The 26,156-nt window shown below is 41.9% G+C and overlaps 2 protein-coding genes across 3 annotated transcripts in view; one reads left to right on the top strand and one right to left on the bottom strand.

Moving 5' to 3' along the window:
* The window catches only part of pola1 (polymerase (DNA directed), alpha 1), a 63,432-nt gene extending 49,041 nt beyond the window's left edge, over positions 1-14,391 (bottom strand). Inside the window, exons 1-26 of the mRNA XM_080489023.1 lie at positions 14,250-14,391; positions 12,998-13,128; positions 12,661-12,757; positions 12,506-12,583; positions 12,298-12,413; positions 12,057-12,119; positions 11,136-11,237; positions 10,874-11,027; positions 10,660-10,783; positions 9,978-10,150; positions 9,755-9,867; positions 9,294-9,407; positions 9,133-9,207; positions 8,913-9,051; positions 8,504-8,658; positions 8,334-8,418; positions 7,731-7,792; positions 7,416-7,505; positions 6,589-6,705; positions 6,311-6,486; positions 5,769-5,898; positions 5,485-5,604; positions 5,302-5,392; positions 5,084-5,214; positions 4,597-4,746; positions 4,086-4,208 (exon numbers count right to left, since the gene is read on the bottom strand). Of these exons, the coding sequence (XP_080345149.1) occupies positions 4,086-4,208; positions 4,597-4,746; positions 5,084-5,214; positions 5,302-5,392; positions 5,485-5,604; positions 5,769-5,898; positions 6,311-6,486; positions 6,589-6,705; positions 7,416-7,505; positions 7,731-7,792; positions 8,334-8,418; positions 8,504-8,658; positions 8,913-9,051; positions 9,133-9,207; positions 9,294-9,407; positions 9,755-9,867; positions 9,978-10,150; positions 10,660-10,783; positions 10,874-11,027; positions 11,136-11,237; positions 12,057-12,119; positions 12,298-12,413; positions 12,506-12,583; positions 12,661-12,757; positions 12,998-13,128; positions 14,250-14,298 (2,958 nt within the window). The 5' untranslated portion in view covers positions 14,299-14,391. The remainder of the gene's footprint in view (positions 1-4,085; positions 4,209-4,596; positions 4,747-5,083; positions 5,215-5,301; positions 5,393-5,484; positions 5,605-5,768; positions 5,899-6,310; positions 6,487-6,588; positions 6,706-7,415; positions 7,506-7,730; positions 7,793-8,333; positions 8,419-8,503; positions 8,659-8,912; positions 9,052-9,132; positions 9,208-9,293; positions 9,408-9,754; positions 9,868-9,977; positions 10,151-10,659; positions 10,784-10,873; positions 11,028-11,135; positions 11,238-12,056; positions 12,120-12,297; positions 12,414-12,505; positions 12,584-12,660; positions 12,758-12,997; positions 13,129-14,249) is intronic.
* Positions 14,392-17,906: 3,515 nt separating this feature from the next.
* On the top strand, positions 17,907-26,102 carry pcyt1ba (phosphate cytidylyltransferase 1B, choline a). Of its 2 annotated transcripts, XM_080489498.1 has the most exons (8): positions 17,907-18,071; positions 20,130-20,229; positions 21,406-21,522; positions 21,607-21,758; positions 22,645-22,723; positions 22,814-22,956; positions 24,322-24,510; positions 24,672-26,102. In XM_080489498.1, exons 1-8 carry the CDS (start codon positions 18,033-18,035, stop codon positions 24,894-24,896), a joined length of 1,044 nt encoding a protein of 347 aa, XP_080345624.1. In that variant the 5' UTR covers positions 17,907-18,032; the 3' UTR covers positions 24,897-26,102. The 2 variants fall into 2 exon arrangements, with proteins under 2 accessions (XP_080345624.1, XP_080345625.1); XM_080489499.1 differs by having other exon boundaries at positions 18,018-18,071; positions 22,645-22,956.
* Positions 26,103-26,156: the final 54 nt, after the last annotated feature.

Raw genomic sequence — 26,156 nt, 5'->3', positions numbered from 1 at the left:
CTGAGGGGTCGGGGGGGAGTGGATTTACACCGCGGACAGAGCAGTGATCAGTGTACGTGTTACAATTATAAAAATAAAAAGCCTCCTAAATCACGACATGAAAGCCGAGTGCAAATGTGACGATTAAAATGGGGGCGGGAGTGCGAACGGCGATGCCCACAAATACACTAGAAACCCAGCTATAAATGCCAGCTGGCTTTTCTGGCTCGCTGCAGTCGGAAACTACCGAGAACTACTTGGCTTAACCATCTTTTAACTTCAGGGCTCAAGACAAATCCAGTTATCCTGCCACATTTTGTTTATACGGTTGTGGCTTTCGGCCACTTTGAATGGATCAGCCGGTGGGCACGAGGTCAGTGAGTTACTGCCCCGAGCACACTGTCTTCCACATAGATTTACAATTTTGTTCACCCCGACAAGATGTTTCTCAGGTTCAAATGTCAGAAACCAGATTTCAGAGTGAGATGAATCATCCACGGCACAGTGGATCTCCTTGTGTTGTGTTGATGAAAACACAAAACCAGCAGTATAAATAGAGCCGTCTGGGATCATAGATACAAAGTAAACAAAACAGTAAGATCGTGTGAAGTTGGCCCCTCCGCTTCATCAGCAAGTGTTGGTTAGAGCTCAGATCTGACCGATGACCTTTTGATACGCGTCGTTCTATAATCCGCCCTATCACTCTTCACTGTATGTAATGTACTAATGCAAGCGAGGTCCTCATAGAAATGTAATCTAAATTGTCTACTGGCCCGTCAACACACTGGGTAACTAAAGTAAGTCCAGACAGGCCACCAGCGGGTTGTAAAAGAGATTTCCATGAAACTAAAACACTCATAGAGGCAGTTTTCTTTTTTTTTTTTTTTAAAGATATTTAGCTAAAATTAATGATGGAAAAACATATAGAGTGACAATTGTATCAATTCTATTATAAAAAAGTAAACTTAATTGGTCATTTTAGTCTGAGAATTTGTTTCTTTTCCCACGTTCTTAATGTGACTGTTCTATTTGTTATCCTTCATTGGTATTTCTTTTGTTATTATTGTGGATTGGGACAAAACCAGAAGTTTGCGGCTTCAAAGTAGCATTGCCTGGTATTTCTCTTGATTTTTTGACATTTCAAAGACCAAACAACCAAGCAGTTACCAGAGTAAATAATCAACAGATTAGGTGAAAGCAAAACTAAGTGCCGGCTGCAGCCCACATAATATAAAACTCAAGGAAAGAACAAAAGTTGTTGGACGATTTTTAAGAAAAGAAATGGGTGGTCCCATTGGTCTGATAAGTCCAAACGTAATTAGCGTTAGTTTTAGCTTCTTATTTATAAGGAACAAGTATCGCTGCCTTGGCACTGAATATTCAGACAAATGATTTAAAATAAGGAATAACAAAATCCTCAAGTTTAAATCTTTTCAGTTTTTTCAAAAAACACCTTTAGAATCGAATGACGTGTAAATATAATGATGAGAGAATAAAGTTAGACAGTTACCAATCTTAAGAATAAAATACTTTTCTTGCATATGGTCTCCAATAGCTTTCAACTAAATATTTTAATGTGATCAAGCTTTATCTTTTCATTTCAATATTGTTACAGCATCAACGTTCACGTCAAACTACAATGAGCTCTCCTAAATTAAATGTGACTGGTTCTTCTTACAAATGTTTTGACAGCAGTGGGATTCAGCATTGCAAAAACATCTATACGTTTGTCAAAATATCTCATGTGTGCACACTGCGTCCTAAATTAAACATGATACCCTTGAGCAATGAGGATTTATTTTCAGACTATACGTCTGGTAATCGAGGTGATTTCCACTTGTTATAAGTTCCTAAATGCAGACCACGCCAAATGATTGCCCCCTGTGGGATAAATAAAGTTGTCTGAACTGAACTGATGATGGCAAGATTTTCAGACTGTAAGTATGCATAAAGCCTTGATAGGATTTGGATTTTTTTTTTTGCAGTGTAGAGAGAAACTCATGAATTTTGTGGTCACTCTTATGCGATATGCACAATGTGCTCCTAATTTACAGTGGCTGATTCTTTATTCAGACACGTTTAATCAGTTTTAACTGAAAACACATCTATGGCATCAAGGTGATAATATCATGTTTCTGCTTTTATTAAGAAAAACATTGCAATATAGCTTAAAGGCATCTCAATCTGAATATTTTTTAAAGTGTAGTTCTCACATGTCATTAAAGCGGCAATACCACATCACAATAAACACAAAGCAAGATGACAGCTGTACTTCCCTTAAAAAGATTGGACTTAGTTGTCTTATCTCAAAGTTGAGTTCAGATTTCAATCTGTTTATCATGACAATCATTTGTGAAACTTTTATATGCGTGTGTGCAAAACTCTTCATCTGCCTCCTTCAGGCCTTTTAAAAGTAGTAAACAGGAATTGAACCTGTAGTGCACCACGTCGCCGTTGGAGATAATGAAAAAGCGGCCTACTTTTCTGTGCGAGACCGGCGATGCTCCCGGGATTAAGTAAAGCAAGCAGGAGGTAAAATGTAATTAACCCATCCACCTCTGCCTGTCGACAGATACAAGCGGTTAGTGCGGAGGGAGAGAAACTCCCACCTGCAACAGCGAATCAAATACACAACTTTAACAATGTAGCCCTGTCAGCCCAACAACGAGCGTGACTGGAGGCACAAATGGACTGACAAAATAACAAACACGCACAGTGAGTTACTGCCCTGCCCTCTATTAGAGAGCACAATGAGTGTGTAAGGGGATCTTAATGAAGGACTCCCCTGAGGCAAAGCCCGATGCCTCTGTGGAGGACTTGTACTGTTAGAGCTCATTAAATGAACATGAGTACTACCACTGACATTGTGTGTGTGTGTGTGTGTGTGTGTGTGTGTGTGGTGTTCAGTTGCAATACCAGCTTTAGCTGTTTATGTCATGCGGTACACATGCCGCTTTGCACCAATTTGTTGAGCGTGCACGCCCTGTCGTCCCACTGTTGTGTGTTGAAAGAAGCCATTATGCAGACAGACTGTGCACCGAGAGAGTGTGCGTTACATGTGTGTCTATGGCATTTTGTTACTGGAACAAACTTAAAACGGTGTCACTGATATCACCGAATAAGGCCGGCTCTTTTGTTTCAACGACAAAAAGATAAAAGACGACGACACAATCGCTTTGAATAACGGAAACAAGAAGAAGGAGGAAGAGGCGCTGATGAAAGATGTGACACAGGATAAAACCAAAAAAGAAAGAAGGGAGAAGTCAGAAAAAGAAAATGAGGATAAATCAGTGCAGCTCACTGTCAAATATAATGCAGCAGTGCCCTCTGGTGGCTGATAGAAGGAGCGTCACATCTCAGACTTTGCATTCTGCCAAGTTTAAGTGACTGTTTCCGCCTTAAAAGCAGAATTTTATGTTTAACAACAAGTCTTAGTTAGTTATTTTGGGTCAGTGGTTTTACAGAAAACTTCTAGCGTGTGGCTAATCGATTGGGATGTCAATAAAATACTTTGAAGGTAAGACTGTCGCCACTAAAAGACACACAAAAAACAAAACAACCACAAAACTATGTGCTTTTTTATTCATACTATATCCAAATAGGATACATCCCTTACTCACAATCTTGCTGGCACCGACACTATTGACATACTGCAGTCCTACAATGTAATGTGTTATTCCGAGGAATGTCCTGATCACATCAGCAGTACTGGATTGAGGAAATTTTGAGCCAATCAGCTTGGCCGTCTTACTTTTTATGTATTCAAAATCTGAGCACCGTTGTACATGCACATGCTGTGAACGGCCATGGAAGAACCTCACTGCAGCAGCATCAGTGACATTGTGGCTAAAAAGCCAAGCGGTGTTGAAATATAAAGCAACAGCAGCGTTTTAGGGGCGGAAAGCATCAGAGCTTCATTCAATACAGTCAATCTAAAGTCACATATTAAAAGTAAGCACGCAGCAGAGTTTTAGCCGAGGCCAAACTGAGTAATGCAGATATGTTGTGTTCTGTAACCGGCTCATGGAAAAGGCCAATGCTGCAGTGCTCTAAACGCACTGTCCCTTTAAAGGCTGCTGTGTTGACAGTCTGTTGATGCGACTCACCTCTCGACCCTTGTGTGTGACCAGAGCAGCGAGCGGCTTGGCGTAAAAGCGGCTGTAGCTGAACCCCAGGCAGCCGTACATACTGTTGGCAGTGAGCTTCAGGGCCTTCTGACGGATGTCATACTGAGGGACAAAAGTACCCCATTTAAAAAAAAAAAAACCACACACACAATAAAAAAACGACTGAACTGAGTGCCGCTTCCTCCGGTTTGATGCAGTCGTACGAACAAAGAAAGGTAACGAATATGTATTTGAAATGTTGAAATAATTCAACCAGCTTTCACATTTTCAATTTTAGTTGGATCTAAATCCATTATCTGGTAACTTGAGTAACTTTCAGCACCCGTCGATCATATAATCTGTCAAATAAACACTGAAACATTGAAATAATTATTGTTCAAGTATCATCAAGTTTTAACAGACATACTTTTGGGCTGCATGTTTACTCAGAATAACTTGCTGTGAGTGTGTGCGAGTTAAAACGTGTGTTTCTTGGCGTGTCGGGGTGTACCTGCAGGTAGACGTCTGGGTTGATGTCTTGCTGTTTCATGAGTTGCTTGACTTGTTTGCGCCGCTCGACCAACTTTCTAATTTCCTTGGGCAGGATTCCCATTTCCAGGTTGGGATCGGGAATCTCTGGGATCTCCTCCGACTCGTCATCCTGTTGACAAAGAAACAAGAGTTAGAAATGTACAACTTTCATCAAAATGGAGAAGTGCTTGTTAGAAATTCACCACAAATCGTGTCCAATCACTATTGAAAGTACAGCGGTGTAGTAGTTTGCGCTTATCAACTTTGTCTGAGGCGTTTGCATGATCTCCCTGAGGATGTATGAGTTTTTTCCAGTTTCCTCACACAGTCCAAAACCACGTTTGAAGTTAATTGGAGACTAAAAACTACCCGTAGGTGTCATGTATGCAATGTGACAGGGTCTAACACTGTCTTTTCACGCAGGCAGTTGGGAGCATCTCAGGCTCCCGAATGATAAGTATTTGCACCTCGCTCTTCTTCTTCTTCTTCGCATTGTACGCCTCCCTTTGCACAGTCGTGAAGCAGATGTTGAACTCCTGGATGATGGAGGGATACAGACTGTTGAAGTCGAGCAGCAGAACAAACTTGTCGTAGAAACCTGAAATAACAGGGAGAGAAGTTATACAAACATGGGACATTTCATAAATGGAACACAAACACACACACACACTCACAAAACACTCACCAACTTTTGGATCCAGCACCAGACCTCCAGCGTAGGCAGCCTTCTTCTTTCTTTTGCCTTTCCCTGCATCCACGTCTTCTTCACCTTCCACCTGAAATAAATCAGGAGCAAAAAGTCAGATGATTGGGGTTAAAAGGAGAAAAAGAGAAAAGCTACGACTGGTGCGTCTGTGTGTGCGTTCACCAGCTCCAGCTGGGTCTTCTTGAAGGAGGGTTTGTCGGGGACGATGTAGTTTTTGTCGTGGAAGGCGTGAAGCAACAGAAACTCATTCCTCTCGGCGCGGCCGCCCATTAACGTACGAGACTGAAGGGGCGAATCAGGAAAAAAATAAAATAAATAAATGCTTTTTAACCTTGGTAGTTTTATTTCTAAACCAAAAACACCTAAACATTGTCAGTACAGCAGCATGCAGCAAACACACTGCAGCTGTTAACGGCTAATTAGAAGGGAGCATTCTCGTGGGGTACCATGACATTTCCAGCGATGTTTGTGATCTGCAGTGCGAGTGGCAGCACGTTGAGCTCACACATGATCTGCAGGATGAGCTTGGCGTCCGTCCACGTCAACTCCAGCAGGTAGAGCAAGTGAGGAGAGTCACTAACACACAAAGATTTTCAGGCTTTAGGACATCCACCTTGACAAACTCTTTCGATGGCAGGTTCGTTCAGATCATCTGGGTACTCCCTTACAGCAAAGGTTTGGTGTTAATCAAAAACTAACTTTATTATATCACATTGTTGTTGGCATGTTATAGTTTAAGCCGTCATCCATACAGGTGAAGACTAAATAGCTCCCCCTACAGGCCATCCATGTCTCAGCTCAGATGAGCAAAGTTCTGTTTGACCTGCTCTGGGGAAAAAAAGAAGCTTTTTCTATCAGGTAGAAAGAAGTCAACAAGTCCTCCACTGCAGGTTGAAGCGCTTTCATTTGTGTCCAACTTATTAGAAAAAAAGTGTATTTTAAAAAGCAGTAACAAAAAGTCCTTCAGTGTTCATTAAACCTGATTCACCTGTAGAGATTTTTGATGTCTTCCTGTGGGACTGTGATTCTCTCCATCTTCAGCACCTGTGCAGTGAGCTCAGTCAGGTGGTAACTTTTGCAGCGGATCAGCTCCTTGGCAGAGATCTCCACGTCGCACACCAGACGACCGCAGGTGGCGTTCTTCTCTGCAAAGCCACTACGACCCTGCGCACACGCAAACGTTTCAACATTTTGCCAACTGGGCCGCGTTACAGGAGCAAAACTAACTACCACCATTCTCAAATTATCGTTTGTTTGTTTTTTTACCCCTAATTTGGGCATATTGGCCCTCCTGAGGCGTCCGATCTTGGACCAGTGCGGAACTTTGCAGACGTTGATGCGCTGCAGAAGAACTTCCAGATCAAAACCGAAGATGTCATGACCCTATTAAAATAAAAAAAAAGAGAACATTTTCCATAAAAACAAAGCGTGGGATGACACTTTGAAAGGCAAGATTTCTTCACCATCACAGTTCTAAATGCATGTCTAATGAAAGCTCACATGCACATGAGTACATAGTTCATGTAAATAGAGCATTTATATCAAGTCACATCAATAAAGTGATCAAAATGACGATTTATGTGCCCAAGGATTCCACTCTATTTAAATGCATCAATGAAACGCAATGACCAGGAGGATGTCAAGCTTCAAGAGAATAAAAAATATACCGGAGTGCCTATGTCAGCGTTTAGCAGAATAATTTGCTCATATTTTCTTTCACTGTTTGTGTATTTACAATGATTTCAGCAGAAACAAGAAGATTTTTGATATTCTTCACTATATCATGCATTCACGATTTTTCAGGAATGGCAAAGTATTATTAGCTGGTTCAAATGTTTCTTTAAATTATGAGATTAATAATATACAGATTTTGGGAAATTGGCCAAATCAAGCTTGTTCTTTCAGAAGACATAATTACGAACCAACAGTTTCCATAACAAAGACTCGAGTCCCTCTTCCAACGAAACGTGTTACTTTATTTCACATGTGGAGTGACCAATAAACTTAGTCTGTGGTAAAAGGAAATTCACACTCCAAACTTGTCGCAACGTCTGCTCTGTTGTTTGCCCCTTGATGAGAATTAAGGAACTCACCAGCAGCACATCGGGGTCGATCTTGTGCATCTTAGCCAGGAAGAAGCCCAGCAGAGTCCGCTCTGTGGCGGCGATCTCCACTTTCCCATTCTGACAAAGAGGATCACATAATCAGTCATTCCCAATACATTTTAAGTTCCTTGTCTTTGACATCAAATACGCACTCCATGCGCCACGGCGCTACTGTTACGCTCGCATTCAAGCTCAGCGCAAGTCGAGTTTTACATGAAGTGTTTTTGTCATATAAAAAATCTCTACGTCTTCTGGTTCTTCACAGAAAACATATTGAGGTCTTAAGACCACGTAGATACTCACCTTCTTTCTCACAGCCTCTTTGAAGTCGTAGGGGAAGATGCAGTCAGCTGGTTTGCTGATCACTGGACGAGGAAAACACAATCAAATATTACACCTTTTCCCTTTGCTGCAGAACTCCAAATAAAATATTCTGATTAATCTCCAACAGGTTCATAGTGAATAAATATACAGTTTCACTGTTTCTGTCAATAATCCCATCAACATCAAATACCTTAAATGGCTGTGAACATATAAACATTAGAAATAAACATGTATACTTATAAAGCACATGTGTATATGCAAAAACACATGATAAATAGAACAAAACATCGAGGTTAATGAACAGCCTGAAACCATGAGTAAATACAAATTTAATAATGAAGTGGAAGCAAACTCAGAAAAATAGTAAGGTTAGCAAATGTACAAAATGGAAAAGAAAGAAGAATAGAATTAAAGTACGATTGACCGGAAATAAAGATAAAACTCCAAACAGAAAGTAAACAGTATATATATACATATATATATAAATAAAACAATCCACCAATATTAAGCTATAAAACTACGAAGTTACAAACTGCAAAAAACAGTACACACACACGCAAAAAAGGAAGTTAGGACACCCACCACAGAAATGAGTCTGGTAGGGAGGCTGAGGAGCAGCTTTATCCATGTGGAACTGATAGTGCACAAGTGCAGCGAGGGACACAATCTGCAGAGTGGAAATCACAGCATTCACTCTCCGCCCCGTTATTATTTCAGTGTGTTTGTCCTACGACGACGGAGCGCCGCCTCGCCTCATTTTGATGCGTCTTGGCGTTCTGCACGGTCTTCAGGCTGATGGACATGACGGTGAGGGGCGGAGGAGGAAGATCTTTGATCACCGAAACCGAGTCGCTTCTGAGCGCGAGAGCCTCCACCTTACACCAGCTGACCGGCTGACTCAGCAGCTCTGAGGCACAGGCACAGACACAGACACAGACACAGACACAGACACAGACACAGACACAGACACAGACACAGACACAGACACAGACACAGACACAGACAGAGTAAAGACGCTTGTGTTGATTTCATATTACATCTGTCCGTGAAGTAACACCCTCTAATATAAAAACTCTAATTTGAGATTCGCTGAGCTTATTACGTGTATTGATGCATGTAGGATCACGCTGACATATGATGCAACTAATCATGCAAACTCACGCGGCGTCTTGATGTCCAGCCAGCACGGGCCTTTAATATTCCTGCCGAGGAGGAAGTGCTCCAGACTTGATGTGTTCGTGCCGAAAATGTGGGAGAAGGTAGCCCCCTTGAGGTCCGAAGGTAGAGCCGGAACCTCAGCCTGCAAAACAAACACACGCAAAAGTGTTTTGTCGATACTGGGGGAGATTCAAAATCCACGTGAGGCGGTGTGTGTACTCACAGAGTATCTGACTTCCAGGTACTCGCTCTGACTGGGCACATCAGGGATCTCAAAGGCATAGTTTTTATCCACTTTCTGCAGAAATAGACACAGAAATCCAACCTCAGTGAACAGAATAGAGATGAACTACCGTCATCCCCATCACCTTCATAATTACTCACTTTAGACTTGAACTTCATGATCTTGAACTTCTCTGAGATCTCGTTGAACTCATGGTAGACGTCCATCATTCCCACAGGAGTGTCCGACACCTCTCCCGTCTTCGGGTTTGTTTTCTGTTGATAAAAGTACAAATTCTCTAAATGTCTGCACTGTATTGATTCTTTTTTTTCATTTTAGGCCGAAAAAGTAAAGAATCCTGCATATTTACAGGAACAGCTTTTGTTGACTACCCGCTCCTCAGAATCAAATAAATAAAACTTCATCTAAAAAGTAATTAAAAGTTTTGTCCCAAAAAAAGAAAAACTAATCAAACCTCCTCCGCATCTGGAACCACGTTTGTCTCAGTGGGATTAAAAATATGAAAAAACACATCAAACATTTTCCTATTAGACTTACTCATCTGTCGATTAGTCTCTTTTTTTCTTTAAAATATTTAATGCACAAATACATGACAACTTACATATTCCCGAGGCAGGAAGTACATGGTGCGCTCGATGTTCCTGACAGAGACGCAGCAGCTCACATGAGACTTTGCTGACTCGATCCACACTTTACCAAATAGGTACACCACACCTGGAAGACCGCGCAACTCAACATATCAGGACGAGCCGCCGAAACCCGATCAGGACTTTTAAGCGTGTGGAATTACGCCTGTGGGATCTTCATTTGGGACATGACTTTACCTGGTTGGTTGTATTGGTCTTCGAAGGCATCCAGCCAGTAGAAGCGGAAAACCTGCTCCCCGTCTGCGCCCTCCACCAGAGGGAGCCGGCTGGAGTCCACCTGAACCTCCACAGGAGCTTTGCTTGCTCCGTTCTCCTCCTCTTGTCCCCAGGAGCTTCCGATTCTGCTGGAACTGGACGAAGGACGGAGGAAGAGAAAAACAAAGTGCATTACTGCAGCTGTTCTGTGAAGCCACCTCAACTTCCGACTGGATAATGTAGTTAAAGACGCATTGGGCCATAAAGCAGCAGAGTTAATATGAAAGGCTCAAATAAACCTGAACATTCGTCACTTTGCCTGTTTTCACAGGTGTGTAGCAACGTGCTGCATTCACCTCGAGTACTTCTTAGATAAATTGTACACGTGCGAGTAGATTTAATGCAACTTTCTTCTTACACTGTCCTCAATGCTCCTTGTTACCTTCACTTTTTGACTGGAATATATTAAAATAATCTCATTTTGCTCTGAGAGAGACGTCCTCCTAAGGCTGTGTCTCCTGAGTCTATATGACCAATCACATGAAGGCAGAGTCACATGACTGCATACAAATTTCCCACAGCAGCAGCAGCAGCTTTTCAGTAAAGATGTTTGATCACACGACACACAAAATGTTTTCATTATCTGAGCAGATGAAGAACTTACAGGAGGACTGGGTCCTGCTGCTCTGCTTTGGCCGCCGTCACTTTCACTTCAGGCTTCTCCTCCTCCAGGTCGACCTCCATCGGCTCGTCAAAGTCGGCGCTGTCGAACGCCAGACCGTCATTTCCTGGAAAATGCGTTGTCGTTATAAAAAGGTAATTCTACATAAGGGAGGAAAACTAATGAAAAAGGCTGCCGAGCCGATAACAGTATGTACCTTCTTCTTCTTTCACTGCCTCCACTTTAGGCTTCGGCTTTTCCGCCGGAGGTGAAGCCGAGGGTGGAGGAGGACGGACTGCATGTTTGGGGGCGGGGTCCGAGGGTGGTGGTTTGATCACTTTAGCCTTCGGCCCCAAAGATGAGGACGACTCCTGCGATGCCAAAAACCATCCACACTATTTTAGTTCACTGCTGACAATCAAAACAATCAAGTGTTTTCATATCAGTAATCAAGAGATGAAAGGTGAAGTGCAGGAGACCTTGGGCGTCGGAGATTTGACGGAGAAAGGATTCATGGGTGATCCCACAGACTTCTTCTTCTTGAGAGTGACCACTGGTGGAGGGGTCAGAAGATTTGGCTTCTGGGAAGAAGAATCACAACACAACTTGTCAATGATAAGAGATTAAAAACAACAAAAAAGCGGGCCGCTTTCAAACCAAAGCTTCAGGTTTCAATGAATAATGAAGGTAAAACATTTAACTTTGATTGTTTTGACCTTTAAATTTGATTCCATGGCATTCATGCTAAAAACTTTTATTTTTTACATTTCATCTCATATTTGTGTTATACCTTCAGTGTTTTAAACCCAATTTTATATTATTTTTGACACTTTAATATCACAACTTAATTATCTTCTTAAATATATATATTTAATACACTTTTCTCTTTGAATTAATTACTCTTGCTCTGTTTATTGAAACACATTTTTCTCCACGTTTTTCTTGTGAAAACTGCCTGTAAAGCACTTGTATCAAATGACCAAGATTTATAAATAACTTACCGATTCATTGAAAAGGAAAAGAAAACAGTAGATGACCAAGTAAGAAACAAAAACTGTAATACTGAAAGCTTTAATGAAAATAAGTGTGAAATGTTCCGCTGACCACGCTCAACAATTGGACAACAACAATACGACGATTCTCCTAAATTCATTCAAACAACCGATGATTTTCTTGATTCATTCTTTATGATTTCAGTTCATAAGTCATGACACTCCAAAATAAAGTAACTCACAATATTTAAATAACACCTGAGAGCACATTTGTTTCAACTGACCTTATTTCAGAAATTATGAAATGTGAAAAAGTAAAGGACCAAAAAAAAACCCCCAACAATCTGATGATACATTTTTGAGATGTGTCGATAGATACCGCTGTGGGTCTCTTTTCAAACTACCAACCTCGGAGTGCAAGTCCTGCAGGATGTCTCCTAACAGATCATCTTTAGACAAGTCGACGTCTTTCTACAAGAGTGAAAAAAAAAAAAAAAAAAAAAATCACAAAACATTCAGAAAAACGCACCGCAAAGCTGCAATGACTTAGATTTAGTTAGACACAACATGCCGGTAACACAAGGAGAGAATTAAAGCTATTTAAAGTAATAATATTTGAAAAAAAAAAAAAAGATTTAAAAAGCTCCACCTCAGCTGGCCGCTTGACGTTACTGTTCATGAAGAGGCTCTTGATGGTGTTGGGCTTCGCCACAACGGATTTCTTCGCAGTTTTCTTTGAATATGCGCCTTTCGCGCCTCCTTTTCCTGCAAAGACACAAACAAAATCCATTCGTCCGGCTGGACTACCCACGTTTTCCCCCCACGTGCTAAAAAAACAACAGACTCTCAGTGATTACCCTGTTTTTTTTCTACCACGTCATCGTCCAAATCATCGTCAAAGATTTCTCGTCCATCCTCCACATATCCGGTTCCATCTGTGAGAAAAGAGGCGCCATTGAGACCCGACACTCCCACAACAGGCCTTATTGTTGCACCTCATCCTGCTACTTACCATCATCAATGATCCAGTCATCCTCTTGCCTCTCTTGTACCATCTTAGAGTATTGGTCCTCATCTACTTCTTCATACACGCCAGCGAACTCCTCCACCTGGAAGACATAAACACACTGGAGCACGGCTGCAAACACACCTACGCTGATCCTACAGTATTTGCAGCTAAAGAAGAGGGGAGGAAGTTTGAGAAGTCTCACAAAATAGTCAAAGTGGTCATTAGAATCTAAAAGCTTAGCCTCACTCAAATGAAAGACATTTCAAGTATGTATTTGAGGCGAATCACGCCGATGACGTTGACAAACACACACACAGAAATGGCAGGTTGCACTTCATACCTCGTATTTGATCTTCTCTCCCTTCTTGGCTTTCTTGAGCTGCTCGAGTGCAGACTTCCTGCCGACCTTCTCCCTCTTCTCCCGCCTGGATCGAGACTTGGCCAGACCGCAGGAGTCGCCGCCTCCATCGTCTGAGGAGTAGTTAGTTAGTTTACAAACACGTACGGCACCAAGTAGCCATTTTGAAGTGGTTGCTGGCAAAGTGCCGTAGAGCAAAGATGCTTTAGAAAATGCAAAATGAATGAAGAAGAGTGGGGACTCGAGAGTGACTCCGTGTCTTCCAAACAGCGTTACTGCTTTTCATTACACTTGCAAAGAGTTTTTAAAGGAACTTTGCATAGAGGGTGTTTCAAAGATCCAAGAGAATGGATCATAGATACTCTGTGGATATAAGCTTGTTGAAATCAATCAGTCTCTTCTTGTAACTCGCAGACACGCTGCACAGGGATTCATAAAGTATTTTATATTCTACTCTCTCTTCTTTGTTGGATAAACCCTCGGAGGCAGCATACCAAGGTTTCGTTACTTTAGTGGAAGTATCAGTTGCAGCAACTCCTTGGTAATATTCTGTATTTCAACGTAGATCATATAAGTTCATATATTTGGCTGATGTATGCTTGTTTGGTGTTTGCGTTGAAGATGCAAGTTGTCAAAATGCATTTGTCTTTCGGTGTTCATTTTAGTGAGATCTTTAAATAAGCATCAGTATTGTATTGATGAGAAAATGCACAAATAATAAGGGCACTTTGCTGTGACAGGTCCAGGTTTAAAAATAATTGTAATAGTTTTCTAAAGCCGATGACAAGATGGAAAAGATTGTTGAAGGTGAATTAGTTCAGATTCAGGTTGTAAATGAAACCTGAAAACAGCTGACGAGCTGAAGCATGAAACCTCCAATATGAACTCAGGAGCTACTTACATATGCAGTTTACAGCCGAGCGAGTTGACACTGATGAAGGCTGGTGAGTTTATTTTCACGTAATTCACACACATGAGTTTATGAGCCCGAATACAAGAAGTAATAGATGGAAAGAAATTGATTCCATACGCAATCCCCGCTTTCACCGATCTGGTGTATTATTCATTGATGAGCTTTAACAACGCTAAACTCATGTGATAAAATCTTTGCAGATTGACAAACATAAGACAAGTGAAGAAATGAGGTGGGCTACCTAACATGTTAGCTAGCTTCATCATTGTGATGCGCGAGGGCAGCGCGTCAACCACCAAGCAGCGCGAGGAGAAAACTCACCGCCGTCCGGAGCGTCCATGTCTTTGTCCGGGTTTGATACAGGAGCCATGAGGAGAGGTTTGTGTCTTCTTTTCTCTACTCGCTGACAGCTTCACAGTATGGAGGTAGCAGTACGTCAACAACAACGGGTCCGCGCCAAATCGCCAGCCTTCCCGGGGAAAGTCATATGAAGGAAGTGACGTCACGGCGCTGTGACCCAACCAGACTGAAGCGCTGTTCTTAAACTGGCCGCACGATGGCGGTGTGGTGCAGTGTAAAACCATCTTGACCCCTTTGGAAAGAATTTGTAATGTTGCTGATGGATCCGTTCTTAAAATTCTGGAAAACATGCTCTTAAAACCTTGGAAGATGTAGAATGTTGAGATTTAATGTATATTTTTTACTTTGAACCTTTATACCGTACTTTCTCACTCCATAATCTTACTTCTTCTCTCTAAAGCTTTGAATGGTCTTGGGCCTAAATGCATCCAAGATTGACTTGTAAGAATATGAAACATTTTTAGCTACAGTACTTTCCTTCTTTTTCAACCTCTTTTGGGAAGAGTAAAATTGACCCATATTGTACATATTGCATGATGGCACTGACTTGGAGGAGGATATGTTTTTTTTTTTAAGGCAAACAGCCAATGTTTGTATCTGCACGAGAAGTGTAAAGAAAATGTGTTGTGATTTGTTTTTATTGACATATATTGTGAGTACACAGGCAGCACCCATTTCAAAATGATGCACATCTATGTCTTCTGTGTAGAAGGAAAATGTTTTATAAAATTATTAATTTAATTGTAAAATCACTGCTTCACCTATGAATAATATGAGTTAATGCAGTGAAGTCATTTCCCGAAAGGATTAAATAAAGTATGATTTCTTTCTTCTTTATGTCAAGGTTTGACACTGGTTTAGTTGTAAACCAGGTTTGTTGTTAAGCTCATATATTGAGCTGCGAGTGGTTTCATCCTTTATTTGTGACCATATTAATGTCCACAGTTCCTTTTTCTTCCAAACTGAAAATAGAGTTAATGAGAGCCAGAGAATATATCAATTACTAGGTTTAGCTTATGTCCAATTTCTAGGCTTTTTTTTTTTTTTCTGACGTTAGGCAATAGTGGGCAATTATGGATGTGATAGGAAGATTGTTGAATTTTTTATAGAAATCTGGTGCCAAATATATTGTTAATAACTTACCAATTACTTTTTGATTTAATTGTTTGATATTGACACTTTTCCAATGGATTAAATGGCAGATATTGGAGTTTGAAAACTACCTTAGAGAAATCGCCCAAACAAGAAACTAGCAAAGTGTTGTGCAACCAACAGATTTTAAAGATTTCTTCCTTTCTTTGTTTCTTTCTTTGTTTCTTTCTTGAACATCACACTATCACTCAAACTATCTTTGTATTAATAGTCACAGATCAGATCAAGGTCAGACATTTTTTTTTTCTCTTCTATTTCCCAAAGTCACAGTTTTTTTTCCCCCTCGCATGTGCAGTCCTACTAAGTTCGTTTCCATAGCAACTAGGCGGGTCTATGGATGGCACAATAGATTCCTGTCCCAGTTTGGGGCCACTGAAACACTACAGTGTGCGCAATAATGACAACACAAAGCATGTTTTGTCCCTCATTCCTACAGTCTGCGTCGTAATATTTTGGCCTGCTTCTATGGATCTCCGGCACAATGGGGTTGACAGGCGCTTGTTCATATTGATTATATTGACTTTGAATCCAATAGCAGGCCCATGCTGTCTGTAATGTTATTTATGCGGGCGCACTCACTTTTCCGAAGTGGGTTACAGATGCATGAGTGAGGTCGCCTTACAAAAGGAAGGGGGTTATGATTGTGAAGCCTAATAGCCGTATGGTGAACTGTAGGGTCTGCTACTCTGTGGGACTGGGGCCCACAGTTGTCGCAGTTCATCAGCAGTGAGCAGCTGATTTGCGCTTTGCGCTTTGGACAGATGGGACAGGCAAGGAGACTTTGCTCTGCTGCACTTTCCTGCAGCGCAGGAGGGAAACCAACCAATTTGGATTAAACTGGACAGAGAAATAGGATCGTGCTTCTCGATCAAAAGAATCTTTACTTTTTGTTTGGCACCATGGTCAAACAGCGACGCGTCAGAGCGCATTCCTGTTGCGCAGTCATCGCGCCACTTCGCTGCAAAAGAGGATCTCTGAAGGTAAGCGCGCATCTCCGTACCGATATAAAAGTACAATTTAATTATCCACGACGTTTTTTTTTTACACAGGTTAAGTTGCCGTGCGCGTCAGTTTGTAATTACAGGTGGGGGAAAAACAAGAAAAACAGCCGAAAAAGAGAAAACGTTTGCCAGACTTAAACTTCCAAATAACAGAGCGTCTTTTTTTTCTTCTTTTTTTCCTTTTTAAATCAGTGCTGCCTCTATGAAATGAATGTGCCTGCTAAAAGAGCAGACTTTAGAGTATATGGAAGACTCTATAGGCCAAACAGTGCACGAGCTGTGGAAGCGTGTAACAAATTAACAACAATTAACACGTTTAGGGTTTTGAATTGGTCTCGGTAAAATGCAGCCTCGGCGCTTTCCCCACATTTAATTCATGTGAAAATTATTTGTCTTTCACATTGGTTTCAGTAGTGATGAAATACTCGCTTGTTTAATACTCCATTCAAGTGTTTGGCCGGTCAGTGGATAGTAGTGCCACTCAGTTCTGTCTCCCTCTCCCTCTCTGATGGCGCTATGGACCACTCCGCCAATCCTCACCCATCATACTGCTGGACTGTTCCAGCTGGGCTCTGATTGGCTGCTTCTTGGATCTCTCTCCTCTTTTCCGTCGCCATGGAGAAAGCTCCCCATCTCTGCCAAGAGTCTGCACAGATCCTTTATTAAGACAGTGTCTCACTCGGAACACAGAGATCCAAGAGAGCAGAAAATATCTTTATCTTGTGCTCATTGAAAGCTTTGAAAATGAAAGTGTAATATTTCAGTTAATGGTTTTCAGGTTTTTGTTTGTTTTTCACTTTATAAATTTCGTGTAAATCTCTATCTGCCATTTATAGAGCTATAATAGTTGGTATACTGGTGGTGTCGTGGTTCACATGACATCTAAATGTGACCAATGTCACACACACACACACACATTTCACCATTTCTAGTGTATAAAGTCTCTACATTTGGATGAATTACTTGCTGGATTCAAATAAAAGGGCCAGAAAGTGGACTATGCATTGTATTGACCAGCATAAACACAATCACTGGCAACACATCTCTCAGTGATGAGCCATTAACCCTTCATCACTTTTCCTTTTTGGTTTGGAAGGAACTAGAAAACCATGGAAGTAAAAAAAAAAGAAGAAAAAAAGAAAAGTGGTCTCTGGCCTTGTGTTGAAAGATGGACACACAACTCGTTGACTACCACAACAAAACGGAATGAGTGTTCCTTTGTTTTAGCATCACTTCAAAACATCTTTAGGTTTTTGATTTGTTCAGCCTGAAAATGTGATAAAATGACTTCCAAGGAAAAGACATGAAGTCCGTTAAACTGAGATGAAGATGCTATATTGGAGGAAGAGTTCAGTATTTTTGTGATCTAAAGAAATGATCAAGGAGTGAGAGCTCTTTGGGGTTTTTTCATCTTTGCAGCAGGAGATCAGAAAGGAGGAGGAGGAGGAGGGAGAGAGGCAGAGCAGAGAGTGGGTGGGGGGAACAGAGGAAGGAGAAAAAGACAGAGTGGCGAGGAGAAAAGCATCGCCTCACTGATGCTGAGTCACATTACAGAGGCACCACAGCTGCATCCCATGACTCTTTGGGAATAATGGAGGAGCTCGAGCACACCTGCCCCCATCCCCGGACGGTAGGGCGCCTGGGCCTTGTGCCATTTCATGTCTTGCAGTGTGTGTTTGTGTGTGGAGTGTGGGTGACAGGGCAGCGGAGGCAGACAAAGAGTCCTGCTCTCTCTCCCCGGTTACGAAACACATCCTCTATAGCATGTGGCCGAGGGAGAGATGCTCAGAGTGCTGAGTGGACAGTGTTTGATTTCAAGCGCTCTGCCAAAGGAGAAATGGCTTTACAAAGCAGGCAACATGGCTTGAATGTCCTGCTGAGGGGGCACTGCCGCAGTGAGGACAGAGAGCCTCCTGTGCTTGGATCCTCGGTCTCTTATCCTCTTTGGTGTAATCCCTCATTTTGGCACTGATCTTTGTCCAAACTCCCCATTTTACCTTTTCCTCACCTCCTTCTTACCTCGAAACGCTGCTTATTCTTGCGAGACGAGCCTCTCCTGACGGTTGTTATTGTCTCATGTCCCATGTGCCTGTCTTTCACCCTTTTATTTTTTCCAGCTTTAATCCTCTTTATGCCAGATGTTCTTTGCTTGTGCCAGAGTAGGCTTTACTGAGCCCGCGCCCGCTGACCGTCCTCACAGGCCCTGGCCATATAGTGTGAGCTCTGCTATCTGCTTTGTGCTGACTGTTTGTGAGCTCACACATCATGAGGATCCAGAGCGACATGGTTACTCCTTTAGCATGTAGCTGTGGCTACTGTAGGACTGCAGCTCCACATTTCATTCGGCCACAACTGTATTGAAAATGAAAATCTTAGAAAGAGTTTCATGTTAGTATAGTAACAATATTAAAAACGTATGTGCCTTACCTTAGGCCAGCTTTCCCGGCTCTAATTATGCAAATCTACTTTTAACTCTACACCCTTAAATAAGCAGGTTTCCAGAACTGGGCTCTTCAGAAATTCTAGAATTAAACAATATGGTCAAATAAGCACTAGTGCTTAAGGGTGAGGTGACACTGCAATTCAAGTTCAAGGTTGAGCAACACTCACAAAATTCAAAGTGAAAACACAAATTATGATTAAACCTTTGTGTTTAAATGTCTAAACTCCTGCAGCATGTTTAAGATCAAGACGAGAGAGTAATGTATGGTACCTCTTTGATGTTTACATTTGCTTAAGTGAGCAAACTCACCTAGGAGGTGTTCTTTAGTAAAATGCTTTGCTTGAAATGTGCAGGCCGTGCAGAAATGATCGGCAGAAAAGTTGTTTATAATGTGGATGATTTTGTCTTTTACATCAAAATCGTTCTTAAATGCTTTGATTTGTAAAGAAGTCTGCTGTTTTGCTTCTTGCCAGATCTTCTCTTTTCACCGATTGATTCCCTGTGTGACTGTGACACTTTTCTCCCATTATGTTTACTAGTTACATCCTATCTGTGGCTCATGGAGCATCATGGCTGTCTTTTCCACAGCCCGGTTACGTTGCTCGTGTCCTCCTTGGGGACGGAGCGTTGTCATCCCGCCCCGACACTCCCACTGCTTTCTGCTCGTTGTCGAACGGGAGTCTGTGAATAATTCCCTGCAGTCAACAGATGGCACACAAAGACAACATTTCAGACAGACTCACTCTGCAACACTTTAACCTTGATCATGCGGAGATGAGTACCGTCTCTTTATCTGTCCTTGTTATGTCTTTGTTTTGTCTTGATTCGCTGCTGATAACCATGCTCACTCTGTTGATTCGACACACCAGTCTCCCCCCTTTTTCTCTTTCATTTTAGCTAATTCATTTAAAAGCTTTGACAGGAGTTCAATGGCTCCGTCCTTAATGTCTGCCCCGTGTTGATGCACTCATACTGTAGGTTACAGTGAAGTCAGTGTGTGCTCTCTCTCACACCGTGATCAATAACACTGAGTGCAGCTTTGTCTATATCTGGAGCCATTGTTCTGATATGGAGCAGGCACCAGTGGTCAATATCTTAATGGAGATTCCTGTAAGTACGTAGAAAGGGAGGCGCACTGAGTGCCACACAAGGAAGGAGCGGGTGTGTGTTTCTGTCGAGACGGTGGAGTCGACGTCTGGATTCAGCCATATTTTCCACCCGTGACTCTTTCACTTTGTGCCCCAGACGCTGACTGAACCTGCCATCTTTGCCAGGGAGACCAGCTGTGACTGCCGAGCGCCTCATGAGAGGCTCACCATCGCTCAGGCCCGCCGAGGCACCCCAGGTAGACCTCCTGCTCTCTTTTATTTCCTCCCACTTGACCTTTCCTGGGCTTTGCTGTAATCTTTCATCGCTTTCACTTGCAACCCTAAAACATTTCTACAATGTTTCTGCGACAAATATAACTTTTTGGATTAGTGCTGTGCTACTGCTCATCTAGCTGTGACTCTGGAGACATTTCTTCCACTGTTACTAATGCCCTGACGCCAGTATGCTGGCACAACCTCACCTTCTGATTGACGACCTCAAGAAAATCCCCCAAAATGTACATAAGCAAGCATAAGGGAAGGTAGTAGGGAAGAAGAAACTCGTGTTTTCATCATAAAGAAAGTCGGGGTTCAGTGATAGTAAGAGAGGACTGAGTAGGACGGAGAACAGCAAACAAATGCGATGACATCCGGCAGCAACCTGATCCACATCCTGCAGGGAGCACAGATCAAAAACTTACAGTTTCACAGTGAGAAATACTGCAGGAAGGAACACATATAAAGGTAATGACCACAAGACGCACATCTTTCAGTTGCTGACGCTACTTCATACAGTACTTTTGCACTCCTGATTTAACAATATTGTCATACATGTTTATAGTGGCGGCAATTTTCCTTGAACAAGACACTGAACCCCAAATTGCTTCCAATGGATTGACAGCACCTCCAATGGTGTGTAAATGGGTGAATGTTATTAATGCTCTAAAGTGCTTTGGGACTGCTTCTGCCGTTGAAAAGCCTCATTTATGTGAAGTCCATTTACCATAACACAACATGCATTGAGTTGCATCAAACATGACTGCTAGAACCCAGACAAAGTTTGTGCTTATCAAGTTATAAAACATATCTGCATCAATATGTGCTGGTTGCTATTATTGACAACTTACATCAGTTTTATCAGAACTTCCTAACAAAAGAGGTGCTACTGCAAATGTTGGTCCATGATATGAAAATTGTATCACTTGTGCTTACATTTGACACGTGAATGAAAAAGAGCAATAAGGACATTGGAATTTCATAAAAAGTTTACGCCCACATTGGGCATTGATTTAGAATAAAGACGACAGAAGAAACAACATTTAAGAAAATGTGTCTGTATCGCCACACATGGCTCCTCGTCTCTGCTTCTTAGTAGCTAAAAGTAACTTAACATTCACACTTATCCGTGTTTCTGCACTGCTGTGTACCTTTAGTGGATCGGCCAGTCAGAGTCTATGCAGATGGCATCTTTGACCTGTTTCACTCGGGACATGCTCGCGCTCTCATGCAGGCCAAAAACCTCTTCCCCAACACCTACCTCATCGTAGGAGGTGAGACTTGACTACACACACCACCACAAACAACACATGTAGATTTGTCCAGAGGGATGGGACTGACATGTGTTTTACCTTCAGTGTGCAGTGACGAGCTGACCCATAAGTACAAGGGTTTCACCGTCATGACAGAGCACGAACGTTACGAAGCGCTGAGGCACTGCCGCTACGTGGACGAGGTTTTGAGAGATGCACCGTGGACTCTAACGCCGGAGTTTCTGGAGAAACACAAGGTGGGTTTGGGAGGACGTTCACAACATCTGTGTGCGGAATCGTGCATGGGTCTGCATGTACAACACAAAAACATGTCAGGGCCCATTGCAGCTCCAGGGTGAAAGACACTTATTGGTCTGCAGGTGGAAATATTTATTTTTGTCTGTCACCTTTTTTACATCGGAAATTGGGGACAGCTGTCAGAAGAGAAAGCAAAGGTCACAGTCATGATATATGCTTGTTGTCATGCTTAAGAATTTGATTTAGTTTGTTTGGGTTATTTGATTTATCTAATTTTATCTATACAGGTATATTTTGAAACAAAAATAATATACTTGAAAATATAGTTGTGTTGCCTATTATTTCTACGCTTTTAAGATCATATCTAAAAACCCTCAAGCCCATTGTACATGTCAGTTCAGATAGGTATGCCCTCCTTTAAAAGAAATAGGGAAAATATATTTTGTTATCTTCATGAAATATTGTAAAATTTTGAGCAATTGCATTTTAGATTTCCATCAATTATAAACAAAAAAAAATGAAATATTACAGATTCTGTATAAATCTAATATAATTGGAAGTTTCCCTGTTTGAAGCAGATTTTGAGTTTTATGATTCTGTGACATGCAGACGTAGATACCTCTTCATTCACATTCACTGGCGGCAGTCTGTGACTAAAACTAAGACTAAATCAATTCAGAGACATGATGTCACCCCTGGTAACAGGATCAACCTGTTGAGGATGACTCACAAGAGGAACATTTATCAGCACTATGAGACACTTTGTGAAGATGTGTGGAGTTTCTTTGTACATTTATGGTACCTGCCGTTAAGATTGTTCTATTTGGAAACCTTCAAACTTCATGTTTTCTTCCATACACTACGTGTCCTTTGCTTGTCTCTTAGATCGATTTTGTGGCTCATGATGATATCCCATACTCCTCAGCAGGAAGTGAGGATGTATATAAACACATCAAGGAGGCAGGTCGGTCTATGAAGCCCTGGATTGAGACATTTACCTTCCTAATCTGTGCAACACCTCAGACTGTTTTTTATTTGGGTGTGTGTTTTCCAGGGATGTTTGTGCCCACGCAACGGACCGAAGGAATCTCAACCTCTGACTTAATTACCAGAATCGTCAGAGATTATGACGTCTATGCCCGACGCAACCTTCAGCGGGGCTACACGGCCAAGGAGCTTAACGTCAGCTACATCAATGTAAGAGTATGATCAGCTCTGCATCAGCTGCATATGTGAAACTAACTGATTCAATGTGTCACAAGATAAATACATTTAAGCGTTAAGATGTATTGTTTTACATTTATACCCCAAGTATCAAATCAAATCGTAATGTTCAGAATTTTAAGATATAAACAGCAACTTGAGGTCCAGGGTGTAAATGTTCCCGTGACGGATCTCACTTGACTCAATTCAACAAAAGTTCAATACTATTTCAAAAGCCGTTTCACTTCGAGTGTTAATGTCTACCTCTTTAACACCATGAAGTCATATTCATCATTATCTGGTTTGTCCGTAAATAGTAAGTCCTTTTTGAATGTACCTGATTGCATTCACCTATCCATCCAACTTAAGGTTGTGGGGTGCTGGAGCCGATCCCAGCCGACTTTGGGCAGAGGCAGGTCACCAGTCCATCACAGGGCAAACACTGAGGCAAAAACAAGCACACACACTCACACTCACCTCTATACACGAAAACACCAGTCTCAAATGAATGTGCACGTTTTTGGACTGTGGTAGGAAGGCCATCTACAGAAAACCAAAGCATGCCGAGGGAGAACTTGCACACTTTACCCAGCGTTGCTCTCAAGCTGAGACTCCAACCAGGGATTTTTTCTCATTCTGAGGCCAGAGTTTGGGCCACTGGCCTCGTTCACGTAGCCCATGTGTTTCATTGTTTCCTTTTCCAGGATGATTCAACACGACACAGCGCAGTTTGCACACAAAGATGTTACTGTTTCTCTTTGCCATTGCTAAAACATGTACTAATAACTAAGCCCATTTTAGAAAGAGCATGATACACCCACAGCCAACATCCTCGATCCCGCCGCCAGGCAACTCATCAGCATTTTACTGATCGATTTTGAGAGCAAGTCAGAAATATACAATGAAACCCAGCAGTCCCAATGAGCTATAGAAGGCGTTTTCAAATAATCAGTGCACTGTAAAACGTGATGAGTCAAATCATCTAAGGACACCGGCTGCCTGAACTCGTTTATCAACAGAAACAAGTTAACCATCAGTTATGATTTGATTTACGGACAGCTAACATGAATATTTGTTGTCACAGATTCAGTAAATCAAGTACTCTACAGGATTGTTAACAGGGTCTGAGGGTTTTCAGCTATAATTCAAGCCAATGCAAAGAAAACGAGTTCATAAAACTCACGAGAAATACAATTTAAATACTTACAATTATCCTCAAATGTATGTTTAATGGAAGCTATTGTATCTTCATCACATGGATAAAATTTGGTTTGTCATTCAGATTTCTTTTCCATTTTCTTTTGCTTTTTCATTTTTGATGGTCTATAAATGTGTCATTTCACCAATTGATGCCCTCAGGAGAAGAAGTACCGGCTCCAGAACCAAGTGGACCGCATGAAGGAGAAAGTCCGCACAGTTGAGGAAAAGAGCAAACACTTTGTTTACCGCGTGGAGGAGAAGAGCCACGACCTCATCCAGAAATGGGAAGAGAAATCCAGAGAATTTATTGGCAACTTTCTAGAACTTTTTGGACCTGATGGGACATGGGTAAGTGATACCAGACAGGGGAAAAAACATTCACATATGTATGTGATTCTGATTTGTGATTCAATTGAATGTGGATATTTACGTCTACACTCACTAAAGTCAAGTGTTCTCAAAATTTGAACCAGCTTTCGTTGCACTTTCCCTCTTTGTGTCTGTTACAGAAACAAGTATTTCAGGAGCGCAGTGGCCGGATGTTGTCCTACGCTTTGTCTCCCAGGGAGTCGCCCTGCAACAGTCCTCCACGCGAACTGTCCCCCCTTCGCTCCCCCTCTCCCCCGTCCCCCCCTGCACGCTGGCACAACGCACGGCCCTCACCCCCCGCCTCCCCCAAAGGAGCGTCGGCCTCTATAAGCAGCATGAGCGAAGGCGATGAGGATGAGAAGTAGATGGACTCAATGATGAGCATGCACACACGCGCGCACACACACACACACACACACACACACACACACACACACACACACACACACACACACACACACACACACACACACACACACTGGCTGTACAAACTGAAACTGGTTTTCCTAATGGACGCTGCAGACGGTGGTCAAGCAGGTCCGAGCTGCAGAGCCAAGAAGCCATCAGTCTCTGTTGTGTGGGCAAACCGAGCAGACTCAAGAAAATGGAAGGATGAAGAGGATTTGTGTACACAGTGTCACGCGTTGTGCAGGAATCCTGTGTAACGTCTTTAGACTGGATTTGCTTTGGATTGTCCAGCACCGACAGAGACCATCAAATGGCCTGCTGATAACTTCATCTCGTTTATGGTTCAATGACGTCACTTTACTGACACTTTTGGGAGTTTTCTTGTAGCTTCTGACTTCCGAAGAGGCAACGAGTTACAGAAACATTATGTCTGACATTCATTCGCCTGTTCATGTAAACTGGAACTGCTTACGTCCGTCACTCTGTGATGTTGTGCTTGATGAACTGTTAAAACTGGTTAGAATACACTGGATCCCACAAGAAGCAGGACTGACACAGAAAGGACCTTTTTCACACTTAGTTTGCACCAATTTTGCATCAATAAAAAAAAAAAATCACTTCACCTTTGTTTTCTTGGCCACAGCAGTGCAATGACCCCTTTCAAAGAATTCTGTGCAAAAAAACAACAACTTGATGACCCACCTGTGAGCAGAGAACAAAGTTTTGCACATAAATGCATTTTGTAATGAGATAATAGTGAAAACAATATTTGTTTTTAAAGTGTTGGGGAGGAGAATCCTATTACCTAGCATAATGTTTTCCTTTCAGATGGTGAATAACAATAATATTTATGTTGCAAAACCCACATTTTTAGAACTTGGCAAAATAATCTTTCATGCAAAACCATCAATGCAACGGTTGTGACACTTGTATTTGAAAAAAACAAAACAAAACCCAACATAAATATGAAACACATAAGCCTTTTTACTAGTGGATCCCAACAGCCATTAGCAATATTATAATATAGTATGTGTGCAATGTGGTTCAAGCTCTGTGATCCTCCAACATTTTTTAAAACAATTATTCTAAACTACTGAACACCAAATGATACTTACAATGTTTTCATTGCACCTGATGTATTCAGTGCCCCCCCCCCCCCCCCCCCAAAAAAAAAAAACAGCCTTTTTATTAACTCCTTGAATGTAAATCGAACACGC

This window comes from Lipophrys pholis (genome assembly GCF_963383615.2).
Source record: "Lipophrys pholis genome assembly, chromosome: 20".
NCBI classification, from domain to species: Eukaryota; Metazoa; Chordata; class Actinopteri; order Blenniiformes; family Blenniidae; genus Lipophrys; species Lipophrys pholis.
This window is presented reverse-complemented; position numbering and strand designations above follow the sequence as displayed.